The sequence below is a fragment of the Muntiacus reevesi genome, chromosome 2 (genome assembly GCF_963930625.1).
Source record: "Muntiacus reevesi chromosome 2, mMunRee1.1, whole genome shotgun sequence".
NCBI classification, from domain to species: domain Eukaryota; kingdom Metazoa; phylum Chordata; class Mammalia; order Artiodactyla; family Cervidae; genus Muntiacus; species Muntiacus reevesi.
Window position 1 is genome coordinate 6,674,290 of NC_089250.1, and position 18,003 is coordinate 6,692,292.

The 18,003-nt window shown below is 42.8% G+C and overlaps 1 protein-coding gene across 4 annotated transcripts in view; it reads right to left on the minus strand.

The window, feature by feature from the left end:
* TASP1 (taspase 1) overlaps positions 1 to 18,003 on the minus strand; it is a 251,874-nt gene that overhangs the window by 122,805 nt on the left and 111,066 nt on the right. For 3 of the 4 annotated variants that reach the window (XM_065919536.1, XM_065919537.1, XM_065919538.1), the window contains one exon: positions 13,823 to 13,901. In XM_065919536.1, the coding sequence (XP_065775608.1) occupies positions 13,823 to 13,901 (79 nt within the window). The remainder of the gene's footprint in view (positions 1 to 13,822; positions 13,902 to 18,003) is intronic. The other variant, XR_010661275.1, reaches the window with a different exon arrangement.

The window sequence follows — 18,003 nt, forward strand, 5'->3', positions numbered from 1 at the left end:
GTCTTATTTCACAATCAGGGGAAATGCACTCATTTATTAGTAAAACATTCAAAATACATGATAACCAAAGCTGTCACATGGAGCTGGTTTCCTAAGAAATAACCTAGCAAAATTCAGAACCAAAAGCAGGAGATAATATATTAATACTTCATCAGATATGAAGTGACCTCATTAGAGTAAACAATGGTTCCGGAATAGAATTCCCATCCCACATTACTACTTTAGTTTTGGGGAATGTGCTGGGAATTTATCGACTCTGTCATCTGTAAATGAACACTATTTCTTCCCCACCCTGACTAACAAATCAGTCCAAAGAGTCAAGTGGTTTTAAGATGATGATGCTTACAAACATATTAGGGTTTTATCTATGCTCACATCTAGAAGCCATAAATTTACACAAAAAGATTTCTCAAGACATTTACATATTAAATCCCAAATTACTTCAGCTTAAGTATCTGCCCTCTAAGAATCTTGAGTGCGAAAGATTCAGTTCAGTTCAATCCAGTCTCTCTGTCATGTCTGACTCTTTGAGACCCCATGGACTGCAGCAAGCCAGGCTTCCCAGTCATCACCAACTCCCAGGGCTTGCTCAAACTCATGTCCATTGAGTTGGTAATGCCATCCAACCATCTTGTCCTGTCGTCCCCTTCTCCTCCTGGCCTCAATCTTTCCCAGAATCGGGGTCTTTACCAAGGAGTCAGTTCTTCAAATCAGGTGGCCAAAGTATTGGAGTTTCAGCTTCAGCATCAGTCCTTCCAAAGAATATTTAGGACTGATTTCCTTTAGGATGGACTGGTTGGATCTCCTTGCAGTCCAAGGGACTGCCAGGAGTCCTCCAACACCACAGCTCAAATCAATTCTTCAGCACTCAGCTTTCTTAATGGTCCAACTTTTACATCCATACATGACTACTGGAAAAACCATAGCTTTGACTAGATGGACCTCTGTCAGCAAAGTGATGTCTCTGCTTTTTAATTTTTTATTATGCTTTCATAATAAAAGATTATGAAAGCTTATTTTTTCATACAGACAAGAAGCTTCCGAGAAGCCACACTGTCAGCCACATAAGTGAGAAAGAGCACTGCCTAGCAAGGCAGATAAAGGAGCTAGAGTGGGCTGAAGAGCCTGGACCCCACCCAGAAGAAGCAGCCCCTGGGCCACTCTTGCCTCCATCTGAAACATCACTCATCATTCCAGAGCAACCTCAAAGATAAAAGTTCTGTCTTCACCTCTTTTCCAAAAGAATGAGCATCTCCCTCTTCAATAGGTCCCCCTCTTCATACAAAAGGAAACTTCAATACTTAGCCAAGACCATTCAGAGAGCACCCAACAGGACCCAGGTTAATACGCATACACCTTGGACTCACCCCTCTTCTTCAGGAATCTTCTGTTCTCCTCAGAACACACCACTCTCAATTCTGTACTTACCTCCTGTCAGCCCTGACTCAGCCAGCATGACCTAACCCATCCCACCTGTTATGCCCCCAGAAAGGTGATATTGAAGCCCTAACCCCAAGATGATGGTGGTGTCTTCAGGGAGGTAATTAGGGTTTTATGAGGTCATGAGGGTGGGCCCTCCATGATAGGATTAGGGTCCCAGTTCTGCTTTGTTGATTATGTCAAAGCCTTTGACTGTGTGGATCACAATAAACTCTGGAAAATTCTGAAAAAGATGGGAATACCAGACCACCTGACCTGCCTCTTGAGAAACCTGTCTGCAGGTCAGGAAGCAAGTTAGAACTGGACATGGAAAAACAGACTGGTTCCACATAGGAAAAGGAGTACATCAAGGCTGTATATTGTCACCCTGCTTATTTAACTTATATGCAGAGTACATCATGAGAAGCACTGGGCTGGAAGAAGCACAAGCTGGAATCAAGATTGCCGGGAAAAATATCAATAACCTCAAATATGCAGATGACACCACCCTTATGACAGTAAGTGAAGAAGAACTAAAGAGCCTCTTGATGAAAGTGAAATAGGAGAGTGAAAAAGTTGGCTTAAAGCTCAACATGCAGAAGACTAAGATCATGGCATCTGGTCCCATCACTTCATGGGAAATAGATGGGGAAACAGTGGAAACAGTGTCAGACTTTATTTTGGGGGGCTCCAAAATCACTGCAAATGGTGATTACAGCCATGAAATTAAAAGACGCTTATTGCTTGGAAGGAAAGCTATGACCAACCTGGAGAGCATATTAAAAAGCAGAGACATTACTTTGCCAACAAAGGCCCATCTAGTCAAGGCCATGGTTTTTCCAGTGGTCATGTATGGATGTGAGAGTTGTACCATAAAGAGAGTTGAGCGCTGAAGAATTGATGCTTTTGAACTGTGGTGTTGGAGAAGACTCTTGAGAGTCCCTTGGACTGCAAGGAGATCCAACCATCCTGATCATCCTAAAGGAGATCAGTCCTGGGTGTTCATTGGAAGGACTGATGTTGAAGCTGAAACTCCAATACTTTGGCCACCTGATGGGAAGAGCTGACTCATTGGAAAAGACCCTGATGCTGGGAGAGATTGGGGACAGGAGGAGAAGGGGACGACAGAATATGAGATGGTTGGATGGCATCACCAACTCGATGGACATGGGTTTGGGTAGACTCTGGGAGTTGGTGATGGACAGGAAGGCCTGGTGTGCTGCAATTCATGGGGTTGCAAAGAGTCGGACACGACTGAGTGACTGAACTGAACTGAACTGAACTGAACTGCAGAGGAGGAAGAGAGATGGTAGCTCACTAGTGTCCATTCTTCCTCTCTCACTCTTTCCCTCCCTCCATCTCTCTCTCTCCATCATGTGATGACACAGTGAAAAGCTGGCCAGCAGCAAGCCAGAAGGAACCGAATCTGCTGGCACCATGATCTTGGACTTCCTAGTCTCCAGAACTTGGAAAAATAAATGTTTAAGCCACTCAGTCTATGGTATTTTGTTAGAGCAGTCTGAGCTAAGACACACCGCAGTATACATCAATTCATTCAAAAAACATCAGAGACTCTGGTGGATGAGCACCATTCAGACATCAGACAACAAAGCTGAGGAAAATCCCTACCTTCATGGAGTTTCATATAGCAGAGAGGAGTAGACTACAAAGATAACATAAAGACCAAAAGATGTAAGATGTTAGACATGATACATTCTATGGGAAAAAATAAAATATGGGAGGGACTGGAGGATGTGACTAAGGGAAGATTTACGTGTTTAAAATGGGGTGGTAGAGGAAGACCTCCATGAGGTGAATTGTCTGAATCAAGAGCTGATGAGGTGGAGGCAGAGGTGTAGATACTCAGGTGTGTGCGTGCTGAGTTGCTTCCGTTGTGTCTGACTCTCTGTGACCCTATGGACCATCAGCCTGCCAGGCTCTCCTGTCAAAACCCACGTCTCTTTGTGTGTGTGTGTGTTTGTGTGTTTTGCACTTTTTAAAAAATTAATTTATCTATTTTAGTTAGAGGCTAACTATTTTACAATATTGTAGTGGTTTTTGCCATACATTAACATGAGTCAGCCATGGGTGTACATGTGTCCCCCATCCCGAACCCCACTCCCACCTCCCTCCCCATCCCATCCCTCTGGGTCATCCCAGTGCACCAGCCCTGAGCACCCTGTCTCATGCATCAAACCTGGACTGGCGATCTATTTCACATATGATAATAACATGTTCCAATGCCATTCTCTCAAATCATCCCACCCTCACCTTCTCCCACAGAGTCCAAAGCTGTCTCACATATAGTGTTGTTGTTACCATCTTTCTAAGTTCCATATATATGCATTACTATACTGTATTGGTGTTTTACTTTCTGACTTCACTCCGTATAATAGGCTCTAGTTTCATCTACCTCATTAGAAGTGATCCATCCAAATGCATTCTTTTTAATGGCTGAGTAATATTCCATGGTGTATATGTACCACAGCTTTCTTATCCATTCGTCTGCTGATGGGCATCTAGGTTGCTTCCATGTCCTGGCTATTATAAACAGTGCTGCGATGAACATTGGGGTGCATGTGTCTCTTCCAATTCTGGTTTCCTTGGTGTGTATGCCCAGCAGTGGGATTGCTGGGTCATATGGCAGTTCTATTTCCAGTTTTTTAAGGAATCTCCACACTGTTCTCCATAGTAACTGCACTAGTTTGCATTCCCACCAACAGTGTAGGAGAAAACCCACATCTCTTACGTCTCCTGCATTGGCAGGTGGGTTCTTTATCAGCAGTGCCACCTGGGAAGCCCAAGACACTCAGGGTAGAGTTAAAGGAAAGGAAGGATGCAGGCAGAGAGGCCCTGGCAAGTCTGAGCACAGGGAAGCGGCTGAGTGAGCAGAGAGGAAAAGCCAGAGCTGCAGCCTGAGGGGAAGGTGGGCAGCACCTCATCAGCCCTGAGTAAAGGCTGTGGCCTTTCTCTAAGACGGGACATGCTGGACAGTTCAAGAGCAGGAATGACACATGATTTGAGTTAAGTTGAAACATCACCTGCTTGAGGAGCTGCTGAGAACTGAATAAAGGGGGAAAGGAGCAGAAAACAAGGGACCAGCTGGGCGCTCCTGCAACATCCCAGATCAGAGATGACCACATCCTGAAGCTGCTGACAGCAGCCAGGGTGTTATGAAGTGTCTGGATTTTAAATACACTCAGAGAGGAGAGTAGACAGGATTTGTTGCTGGAGTGGACGTGGGTGAGATAAAAGAAGAGAGGGTCAGACATGACTCCAAGATTGTGGCCTGAGATAATGGGAGGCTGCAGGTGCCCTTTGCTGTGTGGAGAAGCAGGTTGGGGAGGGAAGGGCAACATCAAGAGCTCATAGTTGGATGGGCTATTCATTGGGAGGACTGATGCTGAAGCTGAAGCTCCAGTACTTTGGCCACCTGAAGCAAAGAACTGACTCATTGGGAAAGACCAGATGCTGGGAAAGATTGAAGGCAGGAGGAGAAGGGGATGACAGAGGATGAGATGGTTGGATGGCATCACCAACTGGATGGACATGAGCTAGAGCAAGCTAAGGGAGTTGGTGATGGACAGGGAGGCCTGGCATGCTGCAGTCCATGGGGTTGCAAAGAGTCGGACATGACTGAGTGACTGAACTGAACTGAACTGAGTTGCCTATTATGGGGACATAATAGTTGCCTATGGGGGCTTTGGAGAAGCAGTTAAAACACTGAGTTCTGAGAAGAGGCCCAAGGTAGAGATAAAAAGGTGGGAGTCAGCATATATATGGTAGTTAGTCACTGGACTGGATGACAACATCGAGGCAGAGAGTATCCAAAGACACAGAAAAGGTAGAGGGCTGGGCCTCAGGGCACTGAGAGGTCAGGGAGATGGGAAACTGTAACAAAGGAGGCGGAGAATGGCAGCCAGTGATGTGGGAGGAAAACCGTTCGTGTTGGATGCTCCGGAAGCCCATCAAAAATAGGATTTTCCGGGAGCGAGTCATTCAAGCAACCTCGTCACACACTGCTTACAGGACTAACGGATGGCCACTGCATTTTGGAGGTGAAAAAATCTTGACAAGAGCAGACTGGTAGAAGGGAGGAAGAGGCCCGACTAAAGTAGATACAAGAGTCAATGAATGGACTTCTCTGATAGCTCAGTGGTGGAGAATCCACCGGCCAATGCAGGAGACATGGGTTCCATCCCCGATCCGAGAGGACCCCACATGCCGTGCAGCAACGAAGCCCGAGAGCCACAACTACTGAGACTGTGCTCTAGAGTCTGGGAGCCACAACTGCCGAGTCCACGGACTGCAACTCCGGGAGCCCGTGCACCCGGAGCCTGTGTTCCGCAGCAGGAGAAGCCACCGCAAGGAGAAGCCTGCACGCCGCAACTAGAGAGGGGCCCTCGTTTACTGCAACTAAAGAAAAGCCTGCCCAGCAGTGAAGACTCAGCACAGCCAAAAAGAAATAAATAAATATGCAAAAAAACAAAAAAGTTCAATGAGTGGAAAAGACTAAGTAACATAACAGACATGAAATACAGGCAACTCCATGAAGATTCACCTTGAAAGGCTACTACAAAATAGGGGAAAGAGTTGGAAAGGAGGCTGGACCCTGAGGTGATCTGCACCCAGGGTCCAGAGTAGAACAGGGCTTTTATTGACGATAATCAAGAGACTGGGCTGCCAAAAGCGCTTGTGACAGAGCACTAAAGAGGAATAACAGATACTCCTGAGAAGGAAACAGAAGCAGGGACTCCTGCCTGCCTCCCCATCCCTCCTGGGCCCCAGAAACCACAAACGCCAGGGCACAGGCAGATGTCTCAGCAGTGAGGCCCCACTGGCTCCTGGGCGCCACCCTCAGAGGGAAGCCAGCCCTGTGCCCTCCTGACAATGGCATCTGGGAAGCACAGACTCTCAGGAAACCTCCCACAGACGGGCAGAGGCAGACCTGTGACTGCTGTTTAGGAGAAAGAGTCGAGAAGGGATGACATACTGACAGACTTCCCCGCCCTTGCAGAGGAGACTCCAACCACTGGCTCAGAAACATTAATATCAAAGCAGCAGCCTGGTCTCATTCTTCCCATTTTTTAATCCCGTCCATCTTTGAACCGACTCTTAACAAGCCAGGGCCACACCCTCACCACCCTCTGATTTCTGAAACAGCTAAGACCTGGAAAATCAAAGAAGCCAGAAAGTCAGAAATCACCAGGGTTCCTCTCAGGTAGCAGACCGTTCTTCCTGACAGAACACCAGAAAAGGAGATTGCAGTGCTGTCTCCTGATTGCTAGTCAGCTGCCACAAAACCCCCGGACTCGCTATTTCTCTTTAAGAAAAAAACCAGACGGCACAGACAAGTAACAGAAGACCAATGTTAAGGTCAGCCAGAGCATAAACTTAATCTCTTGCTTTTTCCCTCCTTCTGATCTTCTAATCCTCAATCTGCTCTTCCTTTCCATAGCCAGAGAAAGACCACAGATGTATCTTATATTACATATCTGATGTGTTACTGAAAAATTATGTGTGAGTCCGATTCTGGCAAATTAAATCAAATTTTAAAATGCTATTTAAGGAAATTTCATGGTGGATAATCTTAGAATCCTTCTACAAGAGGGAAGAATCACATACACATTTCTCTCTTTTTCAATTAAATATACTTGACATGTATAAATTTAAGGTGTACAACATGTTAATTTCATATATTTATTTACTATAATATGACTGCCATCATGCAATAATTAGCACCTCTACCATATTATATAACTATCCTTTCTTTTTAATGGCTAGAATAATTATGTTCCAGTATTGTTGCCCATACACACACATTTTTTAATTTTAATTTGTCTACAAGGCATTTTCTAAGTGCAAAGCCCTGTGCCAGGCACTCAGGAAACACAAATATACTCACAGAGCCCCTGGTCTCAAGAGCTTATGCTACTGCTTAAAGAAAGCTTGAAACTATTTATTTTCACAAAAAAACGCTGAGAATAAAAGAAGGGCACACTCTTTTTCACATTTTAAATTTTCAGAAATCAGGAGGTAAACTGCAGTTGACAGCATCTTCCCACGGCTCTGCTGCAGGCAGCAGCTGGGACACAGCCAGCTCTGCCTCAGGAGGTCAGCTGCTTCCATCTGCTAGCCCTTGCTGACCCTTCTGCTGAGTTGCATTCCATGTTGGAACTCCATGTGTTGAGTTTAGCTGCCATTTTCAATGTTTTCAAAAGGATTACAGTCTGATACAGAATTCAAACAAAAAGTGATTACATATATAGGAATGCATGGAAATGGCGAAGAGGCATGACCTTGTTATCAGGGAAGCAAATATTTCTTGTTGGGAGAATACCCCCAATTCGATACTTGCAAAGTAACAGCCATGTGTTAAGTGATGACAAAGCTGTGTGTCATAATGTAACTGGCAGTCTTTCCCCCTCTAGGGTGAGTGTCTTACATGGGTATATTTCATTCTAGGATATTACGGTAAACGTACAAGCAACAAAAGCAAAAACAGACAGAGAGGTCTACTTCAACTTAAAAAGCTTCAACACAGCTAAGGCAATAACCAACAATATGAAGAGGACACTTATGGAATGGGAGGAAATAGTTACAAACCACATAGCCGATAAGGTATTAATATCCAGAATAGACAAGGAACTCCTACAACTCAATAGCAGGGGGGGAAGATCAATATTAAAACATGGGCAAAGGACTTTGACATTTCTCCAAAGACATAGAAATGATCAACAGGTATACAAAAAGGTGTTCAACATCACTAATCATCTGGAAAATGCAACAGAAAACCACAAGATATCACCTCACACTTGTTAAAATGGATATTACCAAAAAGACAAGAGACAAATGTTGGTGGGGTTGCATAGATATGTCAACTCTCATACATAGGAGGTAGGAATGTAAAATGGTTCAGCTGCTATAGAAAATAGTATGGAGGTTCCTCAAAAAAGTAATAATGGGACTATCATATGATCCAGCAATTCCACTTCTGGGTATTTATCCAAAAGAATTGAAATCAAGATCTCAAAGAGGTATCTGCACTCCCATATTAGCTGTATTATTCACAACAGCCAAGATGTGGAAATAATTTAAATGTCCTTGGACAAATGAGCAAGTAAAGAAAATGTGGTGTATTCATACAAGAATATTATTCAGCCTTTAAAAAGAAGGAAATCCTGCCACACATGATAACATTGATGAACCCAGAAGACATTATGCTCAGTGAAATAAGCCAGTCACAGGACAGACACTGCACGTTTCCACTTAAATAAGGTACCTAAAATAGTCAGACTCATAGAAGCAGAGAGTAAAACAGCGACCTCCACAGTTTAGGGAAGACGAAAATGGAGAGTTGCCATTCAAAGTTCACAAGGTTTCAGTTATGCAAGATGAATAAGTTCTAGAGATCACAGGTCAGCTCATCAAATCCTCATGGATGTTAAGATAATACTATTCGTGTTGTATAAATAGCTACTTGCTAGGATGTCTCAGCCAGTGAGTCAAGAATCTGAACAAGAACCTACATAATTCCTTTGCTCCCTCTCAAGCTCAGCAAATTTCCAAGATGCCAGAACATTAGTCAGATTTTGCAAGGTGAGCTCCCCACCCTCTAACTTCTTCCCCACAAGATGCTGGAGTTGATCCCTCAGGCTAATAACCACATCCCCTGTCTGGCCTTAGGAGAGTCCTACCTTGGCCATAATTAGGTATCGTCCCTCTGTCTTTCAATAATCATCTACCAAGAACTATAAAACTAAAATATAGGCCAGGTCTCTGGATTTTCTGCAACAGCCTAAGGCATATGTCCTTTTTGTTTGTTTAAACCAAAAAAATTGCAAAATTCTGTGCTCCACCTTTCTTCTGACTTACTCACCCAACTCTGCCATGTGTTCCCATTGTCAACCTCTTAGCAACAGCCCCAGGAGAAACAAGAGTGAAGCAATCACAGATGGAAAGAACTGGAGACTTGCTCTATTATCCTCATGTTCTGTTGGCTGATGACTTGCTGTTCAGTCCCTCAGTCGTGTCTGACTCTTTGTGACCCCCACTGACTGTAGCACTCCAGGCTTCCCTGTCCTTCACCACCCACTGGACCTTGCTCAAACTCATGTCCATCGAGTCAGTGATGCCATCCAACCATCTTCTCCTTCTACCTTCAATCCTTCCCAGAATCAGGGTCTTTTCTAATGAGTCAGTTCTTCGCAACAAGTGACCAAAGTATTGGAGCTTCAACTTCAGCATCAGTCCTTCCAAAGAATATTCAGGATCGATCTCCATTAGGACTGACTGGTTTGATCTCCTTGCAGCCCAACGGAATCTCAAGAGTCTTCTCCAACACAATAGTTCAAAAGCATCAATTCTTCAGCACTCAGCTTTCTTCATGGGTCCAAACTCTCACATCCATACATGACTACTGGAAAAACCATAGCTTTGACTAGACGGACCTTTGTCAGCAAAGTAATGTCTCTGCTTTTTAATATGCTGTCTAGGTTTGTTATAGCTTTTCTTCCAAGGAGCAAGGGTCATTCAATTTCATGGCTGCAGTCACCATATCTGCAGTGATTTTGGAGCCCAAAAAAATAAGGTCTGTTACTGTTTCCATTGTTTCCACACCTATTTGCCAAGAAGTGACGAGACTGAATGCCATGATTTTTATTTTTTGACTGTTGAGTTTTAAGCCAGCTTTTTCACTCTCCTCTTTCACTTTCATCAAGAGGCTCTTTAGTTCCTCTTCACTTTCTGCCATAAGGGTGGTGTCATCTGCATATCGGAGGTTATTGATATTTCTTCTGGCAATCTTGATTCCAGCGTGTGGTTTACCACCCAGCATTTCTCATGATGTACTCTGCATAGAAGTTAAATAAGTAGAGTGACAATATACAGCCTGACTTACTCCTTTCCCAATTTGGAACCACTCCATTGTTGCACGTCTGGTTCTACCTGTTGCTTCTTGACCTGCACACAGGTTTCTCAAGAGGGTAAGGTGGTCTGGTATTCCCATCTCTTGAAGAATTTTCCACAGTTTCTTGTGATGCGCACAGTCAAAGGCTTCAGTGTAGTCAATGAAGCAGAAGAAAATGTTTTTCTGGAACTCTCTTGCTTTCTCGATGATCCAACAGATGTTGGCAATTTGATCTCTGGTTCCTCTGCCTTTTGCAAATTCACCTTGAATATCTGGAAATACTTAGTTCACATACTGTTGAAGCCTGGCTTGGAGAATTTTGAGCATTACTTTGATAGCAAGTGAAATGAGTGCAATTGTGTGGTAGTTTGAACATTCTTTGGCATTGCCCTTCTTTGGGATTGAAATGAAAGCTGACCTTTTCCAGTCCTGTGCCACTGCTGAGTTTTCCAAATTTGTTAGCATGTTGAGGGTGGCACTTTAACAGCATCATCTTTTAGGATCTGAAATAGCTCAGTGGGAATTTTATCATGTCCACTAGCTTTGTTCATAGTGATGTATCCTAAGGCCCACTACCTGACTTCACATTCCAGGATGTCTGGCTCTAGATGAATAGAGCCATGGTTATCTGGGTCATTAAGATCTTAGTCCTTAAACTTAAGAAGGTTATAAGATGATGGGCTGGGCACCAGAGCTAAACAGCTACACTAGATATCTTAGACTAGAAACCTAAAGTTATCTTTAATCATATAAAACTATCTTCAGTGGATATGAGATAGGCAAACAAGGAAATATTCAAGGAAGAGGGTGAAAGACCTTATTTTCACAATTTAAGCTTACTCCCCTCCCCATTGCATTCTACTTCATAGAATCAAATCCATAAAGTGTACTCCTATTCCAACTTTCACATCACCAATTTAAAAAAGAAGGGAGCAATAAAAATCATCTATACAGAAAAAAAGAAGGGAGTCGGACGACCCCAAGGAGACTGAATTTCTTTTCCAAAGTGACACAGTCAAGTAGGCTCTCAGAATTCCAGCTTAAAGTAGAATTCAGGTCTCCTAACATGCAGACCCACAAAGGTCCATCTAGTCAAGGCTATGGTTTTTCCAGGGGTCATGTATGGATGTGAGAGTTGGATGGTGAAAAAAGCTGAGCACTGAAAAATTGATGCTTTTGAACTGTGGTGCTGGAGAAGACTCTTGAGAGTCCCTTGGACTGCAAGAAGATCCAATCAGTCCATCCTAAAGGAGATCAGTCCTGGGTGTTCATTGGAAGGAGTGATGCTGAGGTTGAAACTCCAATACTTTGGCCACCTCATGCGAAGAGTTGACTCATTGGAAAAGACCCTGATGCTGGGAAGGATTGGGGGCAGGAGGAGAAGGGGACGACAGAGGATGAGATGGTTGGATGGCATCACCGACTCGATGGACATGAGTTTGAGTAAACTCCGGGAGTTGGTGATGGACAGGGAGGCCTGGCGTGCTGCAGTATAGGGTCGCAAAGAGTCGGATACGACTGAGCGACTGAACTGAACTGAACGTGCAGACATAAGAGTAACATTTAAAAAGCAACAAACCAACTTGCTGAACCACATACTGACAAAAAATAAAGTCAACACAACACATGATACCAACTGATACTTCTTTAGGAAAACAAAAATGAAACAATGAATCATCTGTTTTAGACTTTGATTTATTCAAATAGCACAATTTTCCATAGACATGGGCCATACTTAATTATGCATATATAATTATGCATTAATTATGCCATACTAATTCCTAAGTATTATGTGTAAAGATTTTCACGTGCCAGCAATATTAAATTAAAAATTAACTCATATTATTACCTTGTGCTCATCTCTTCAAATTAGAAAACAAATTTTGGTCTATTATATGATTTGGTCTAGCATAATTTAGATTCAACATTAATTTGTGTTTGGACTCCACCTGAGTGGCTCAAAATCAAATATTTCCACCAATCCAAGAAAAGGATCAAGGTCAGGAAGCTGCTACAACAGGTGGGCAGTTTAGGGGTTTGAAATAACAGTCAGATCAGCAGAAATAGAAAGAAGCTACAAATTTGAGAATGGTACCAAGAATTCAAGTCTGACTAAATAGGTTACTGAAAGTGAAAGTGAAAGTCGCTTAGTCACATCTGACTCTTTGCCACCCTGTGAACTATACAGTCCATGGAATTCTCCAGGCCAGAAGGGGGATGTTCCCAACCCAGGGATCGAACCCAGGTCTGCCACACTGCAGGTGGGTTCTTTACCAGCTGAGCCACCAGGGAAACTCAAAATAGTGATGGCAATAAAAGAGGCACAGAATGCAGGAGAAAGGTGGCCACAGTGTGCGAATACGGAGAAAAGGTGTTTATTTGTGCTACTGAACCTCATGTGCATACATGGCACCCACAGGGATGTGGCCAGCAGGAAGGCAGAAAGGACTAAGGTGGACTTCAAGCATGAAGAACAGAGTAGGGATAGACATGGAAGCCAGCACTCTTAAGAGATGACCACTGAAACAGCACCAAGTCACCAGAGGAAGCCCACAGAGAGATGAGGAAAAGCCACGCCCAGGGCTACTAGCAGTGGGAAGAAGATGGAGCAGGTCAAGGCAGCAGCACAAACCAGGACAGGTCCAGGGTCTACTCTAGAGGCAGAGAACCCAGAGAGGCAGGAGCAAGCAAGAGAGGGGGGCGGCTGGACAGGGTGCCTGGTCAGTGTGGTGGGGCAGAAAACAGTGAGGAAGAGACCAGAGAGAGAAAGGAAGGAGAGGCGGCCATATCCACCCGCCCTCCTGAGAAAGCCTGAGGACAGCTGGCACAAAGTCCGAGGATTCTGACTGAGAGATGACACGGCAAAGCGGGGGAACCAACATTATGATGTCACCCCCACATATCAACCACATCATGAGCTTCAAGTACATCTGGCGGAAGCACATGAAAACCTGGATCTAGACAACAACTATTCTGCCCACTCATATCCACTCTCCCGACACACACACACACACACACACACATTTCTGAATGATAAAGACTCATCTAATACAAATACAAAAAGAGGACCTACATTTTGTCAAAAGTATATGCCATGATACATATTTTGAAATACACCTTGTAAGATTTACATCAACATTTTACTCAATAAATGACCTCTTAGTTTTTCAAATGCCTTGCTACTTTTACATCATTTTGACCCAAATTTGGCACTGTCATGAGTCATTAGGGGAAAAAAATCCATTAAAAATATACTAAATTTTAGTTAACCCCAAAGTTGTATTGAAAATGTTAGCAAACCATTTATACTGTGATACTTATGTTGTGAAACAATTCTCAAAAATTCCCAAGTATCAAAGATCTTTCAAGCATCAATGTTCTGGTCCATGAGCTGTCTTAGCACATACTTTGTGTTTACATAAAAACACAGTTTTCAATCAATAAATGACCTATGAGGTTGAAGTAATGAAAAATGGTCATGAAAGCAGCAAATACCTGAGGTACTCACAGCTGTGGAGTAGGGATTATGAGCTCCAGTATTTTCAGCCCAGCAGCCACATCCATAAAGAGCAGCCTGGTGGGGGAAGGTAGATAAATATAAATACAGCATTTTAAGAACATTATACTTAATTACTAGCTTTCAACAGAAGCCAGAAATCATACCCATCTAATAAAGCCTCATCTAATAATGATGTATAGCACATGCTTGATAACCAGAGGCTAAGACCTACCCAGACAATGGTTCTAACACTATCAAAACTACTTTCAGCTAAGGATTAATCTAAAATTTTTCAGAAATGAGAAAAAAAAAATTATTAATCTTATCAACAGTAATTTCTTCCTTCCCAGAAAAAATCTTCCCTCTGCTGTAGGCTTGTTGGGTGTGGCTCTTCTGGATCCTTGAAATCACTACTCAATCTAGGCGTGTGTCAGTCAGGTTACTTGGGGAGCATAATAATAGGAACTGTGGGTTCCCAGCTATGGTGGGTCTGGAGGCTGGTGGTTTGGAGGCTGGCCCGGGAATCAGTACTGTTAACCAGGATCCTAGGGGCCTGGAATTCAGGTGGTCCCCCTGCCACCCTCCAGCAAACCCTGCTTCAGGTTTTAGTGCTTTTCCCTCCTCCTTCAGGACAGAACAAGAGGAAATCCAACTTTTATGCACCAAAGGGCCCAGTATATGCCCAACACTGCTCTAGATTCTGCCAGATAAAAAGAAGGGTGACAAAAAGGCCTGTTCAAGTTAATCGCTCCGTGAGGTGGCAGGATAAATGTATGTATCTGAAACCACCAGGAACACAATAAGCCACTGTGGTTTCATAAAAGTGTGTGATAACCATTCCTATTTTGTTTCCAAGTATGCCACCCAGAATGTCTGGATTCACCTCTTCAACATCTACTATGATTTCTCTGCCTTTGCAAGGGGAATCACAACTGATAACTTTTCCATTCCTTAGTTAGAAGCAGAATTCAAAAATCCCTTAGATGGTTATTGCAGAGGAATACAAGGAGGTGTGGTCAAGAATGTTTATGATCACCTGTTTGATAAGAACAAAATACTGAAAACAACATAGATGTCAAGCAGTAAAGAAATGGCTAAATAAACACTGGCACAGCAACATGTAGAATTAGAAAAAAAATTTTTTTTAAGATAAAGGAAAAAGGTACTCCCACAAAAATAGCACTGCTATATTCTAGGAACTTATTTGTGAGTAGTGGAAGAAGCAGCTAAGACAGAGAATGGTAACCAGACAGATTTTAACTTTCTATGATGGTTTATTCCTTACAAGGACTTCAGAATTAATTTGCTCCAACATTCTGCATGGAACAGGGGTTTTCAGGAAACAGTCCAGGCACTTCTGATACTGCGACCCTCACCACTTCATGTGGGAACATATACCCCTTTTGGACACTTTTAATTGGTGGGCAATTTTACCTTTGATTGCTTTAAGGAATATATACTTTCTCATAACTTCTGCCCACCAATCCTGGAACTACTCTCTGGAAATACTTCAACCTCCCCCTAAAGGTCTCCAAATTTGGCTTTTCTAATGTCCGGATTCTTCTTTTCCCTCTCAAAGAATTTGTGAAAGTGAAAGTTGCTCAGTCATGTCCAACTCTTTGTGACCCCATGGACTATACGGTCCATGGAATTCTTCAGGCCAGAACACTGGAGTGAGTAGTCGTTCCCGTCTCCAGGAGATCTTCCCAAACCAGGAATAGAACCCAGGTCTCCCGCACTGCAGGTACATTCTTTACCAGGTTGAGCCACCAGGGAATCTGTGAACTGTTCCCCAAGACGTTGAGATGCACACACCCACTCCACTTCCCTAATGACCCTCCTTGAGAAATGACCCTGAGTCCAGGGTGATGGAGATGAAATCTGACCATGCTCATGTGATCCAGTTGTCACCCATCACTGTCACTGACAAGACCTCTCTTAAAAGCAGAAACAAGAACTGAATGCAACACCCCTAATATGGCAGACAGTAGAAAATCTATTACTGCCTTTGAAAACACCATGCTTCTAAAATAAACAAGATAGTTGGGTGAGGGTGGCAACTAAAAGTCCTTCAGAAGTGATTCAGCTCATAGATTTCAGGAAAAAATGGCAAACTTGTGGGCTAAAGCCGTTCAACTGGTTCTACCTAGAATGGGTGCTGGGTCAGCCAGAGCCTCAGAGAACACGTAGCCTCAGTGAAAGGGCCCAACCTTTCTTCACTGAAAACCCTGGATATTGGTCCACTGCCCTTTCCATTTCCCACAATTATCTTGACCTGGAGTTCTGCACCCAAAAGGTAGTAAATAAGACCTCAAGGACACTCCTTGGAAGCCCAGTGGAGGTCATGAAAAGAAAGTTTATTCTTACTCTTGGCTCTCCTTTCTAACCAAATTTCCTTTATGCTACCTCTCCTCAATTTAATGACCTAAGTTGTCTTCCTTCTTCATTTTCTGAAACAGGCTGGGCTGAGACAGTGACAGGTAAGAGAAAAGAATCAGAGACTGTCCCTTTCCTATCCACTCTGTTAGATAAAACACAACAAACTTAAGCAGACCTTTAAAAACAAAAAGGTTCCTTCTTTTTAGTAGTAAAATGCTATCAAAGCTATTATCATGGAGTAAAAGTAGGTCATGCAAGTGATGATAGTATAATTATCATTACTCTTCTCTGGGTCTTTGTTTCCTTTTTTATAAAATAAGGACATAGTAACAGGCACTTCACAGTGTTGTAGGATCACGGGAATTAACACACTTGCTTCACATCGCCAGCAAATAATTAACAGCAACTGCCACATTATTAGGAGGGACTGTGATAAGCGACTGAAATGCATGATGCCATTTAATCTTCTAGAACTTTGTGAGGTAGCTATTTATCCCCATTGTACAATTGTGGAAAATAGAACTTCAAGTGTTGAGTAACCTGTTCATGTGAGGGGACTGGTAAGTGGGGAAATGAGGTTAGAATAAAGGTTTACCTAAATCCCAAATCCACACTCAACTCCTAAACTCAACCACCTGTTTTCATGTGGGTCAGGTAGGGTCTGGAGGACAGTAGAACATAATAATTCCTTTTTCATATCTCATTTGTAAATTCTAATTATTATAAGCTAAGGAACCAAATGAAGTTTTCTTTCAAATTGCCACTTTAGCATCTGAACTGTTATATCTAGAGCAGGGTAAAATGTATAATATGCTAAATTTAATAGTTTTTTTGTGCATTTAAAATGTATATAGGAATACCTAGTTTTAGCACATTTTTTTAAAAATGAGTCTTTGCTTTTCAAAGACAGTTTGCTTATGTATTTTGTTTCATTCTATTCTGCTTGTCGAGAAGGACAGCCCTTTACCTCTCATATGATGCTTCCATGTCTCCAGGCTTGTCGCCTCTCTTCCATCTGTGCCATATAACCCGATTAAACTGCCTTCCTTGTAAGCAACTTTACCCTCTCCTTCACACCATTTTCCTGATTCTTCAGCCCTCACAAACTGTACATTCATAAACCAGTCAAGTGGGGCAAATTAATATGTAAGTTTTTTTTTAACTGAAGTACAACTGACACACATTTTATTAGTTTCAGATATACAGACTAATAATTCAATATTTGCATAGAATGCAAAATGATCAGTTAACATCCATTAACATCTATCACAATACACAGTCACAGAATTGTTTTTCTTATGATGAGAACTTCTAAGAGTTACTCTCTTAGCAGTTTTCAAATGTGTACATGTAAGCTTTACAGTATTTCTTTTTCCAAGACAATCCCATGTGCAGTGTGGCAGAATAGCTTCAAGATTGCTGGGTGTAATGTCCTGCTAATGTAGTCCAGAAGTATCCTTGGTTCTCTTGTTGCTATTTTGCTAACCCAAACAAACAAAAACCAGTGAAAAAGTCATGGGAATGGCAATGCGATGAAGGCGGCTCTGCTGGCTTTTCTCTCTCTTTCTCCACCAAGGCATCCAGACCTGATATGCCAAGCTTGGTTTTCCTATTCCAAACTTGACAAATACACAAGACTTTATTATGTGGAAAAAATACCATGACCAGACAAAGACTTTTTATACTGAGTTCAAAGCATTTACGCACGTTGAGTAATCATGTCCCATAAATCCCCTTGCATGGCAGGCAAAGAGTAGCACAAAATTAATTATTCCTCCCTTCCCCTTCCCACCATAGC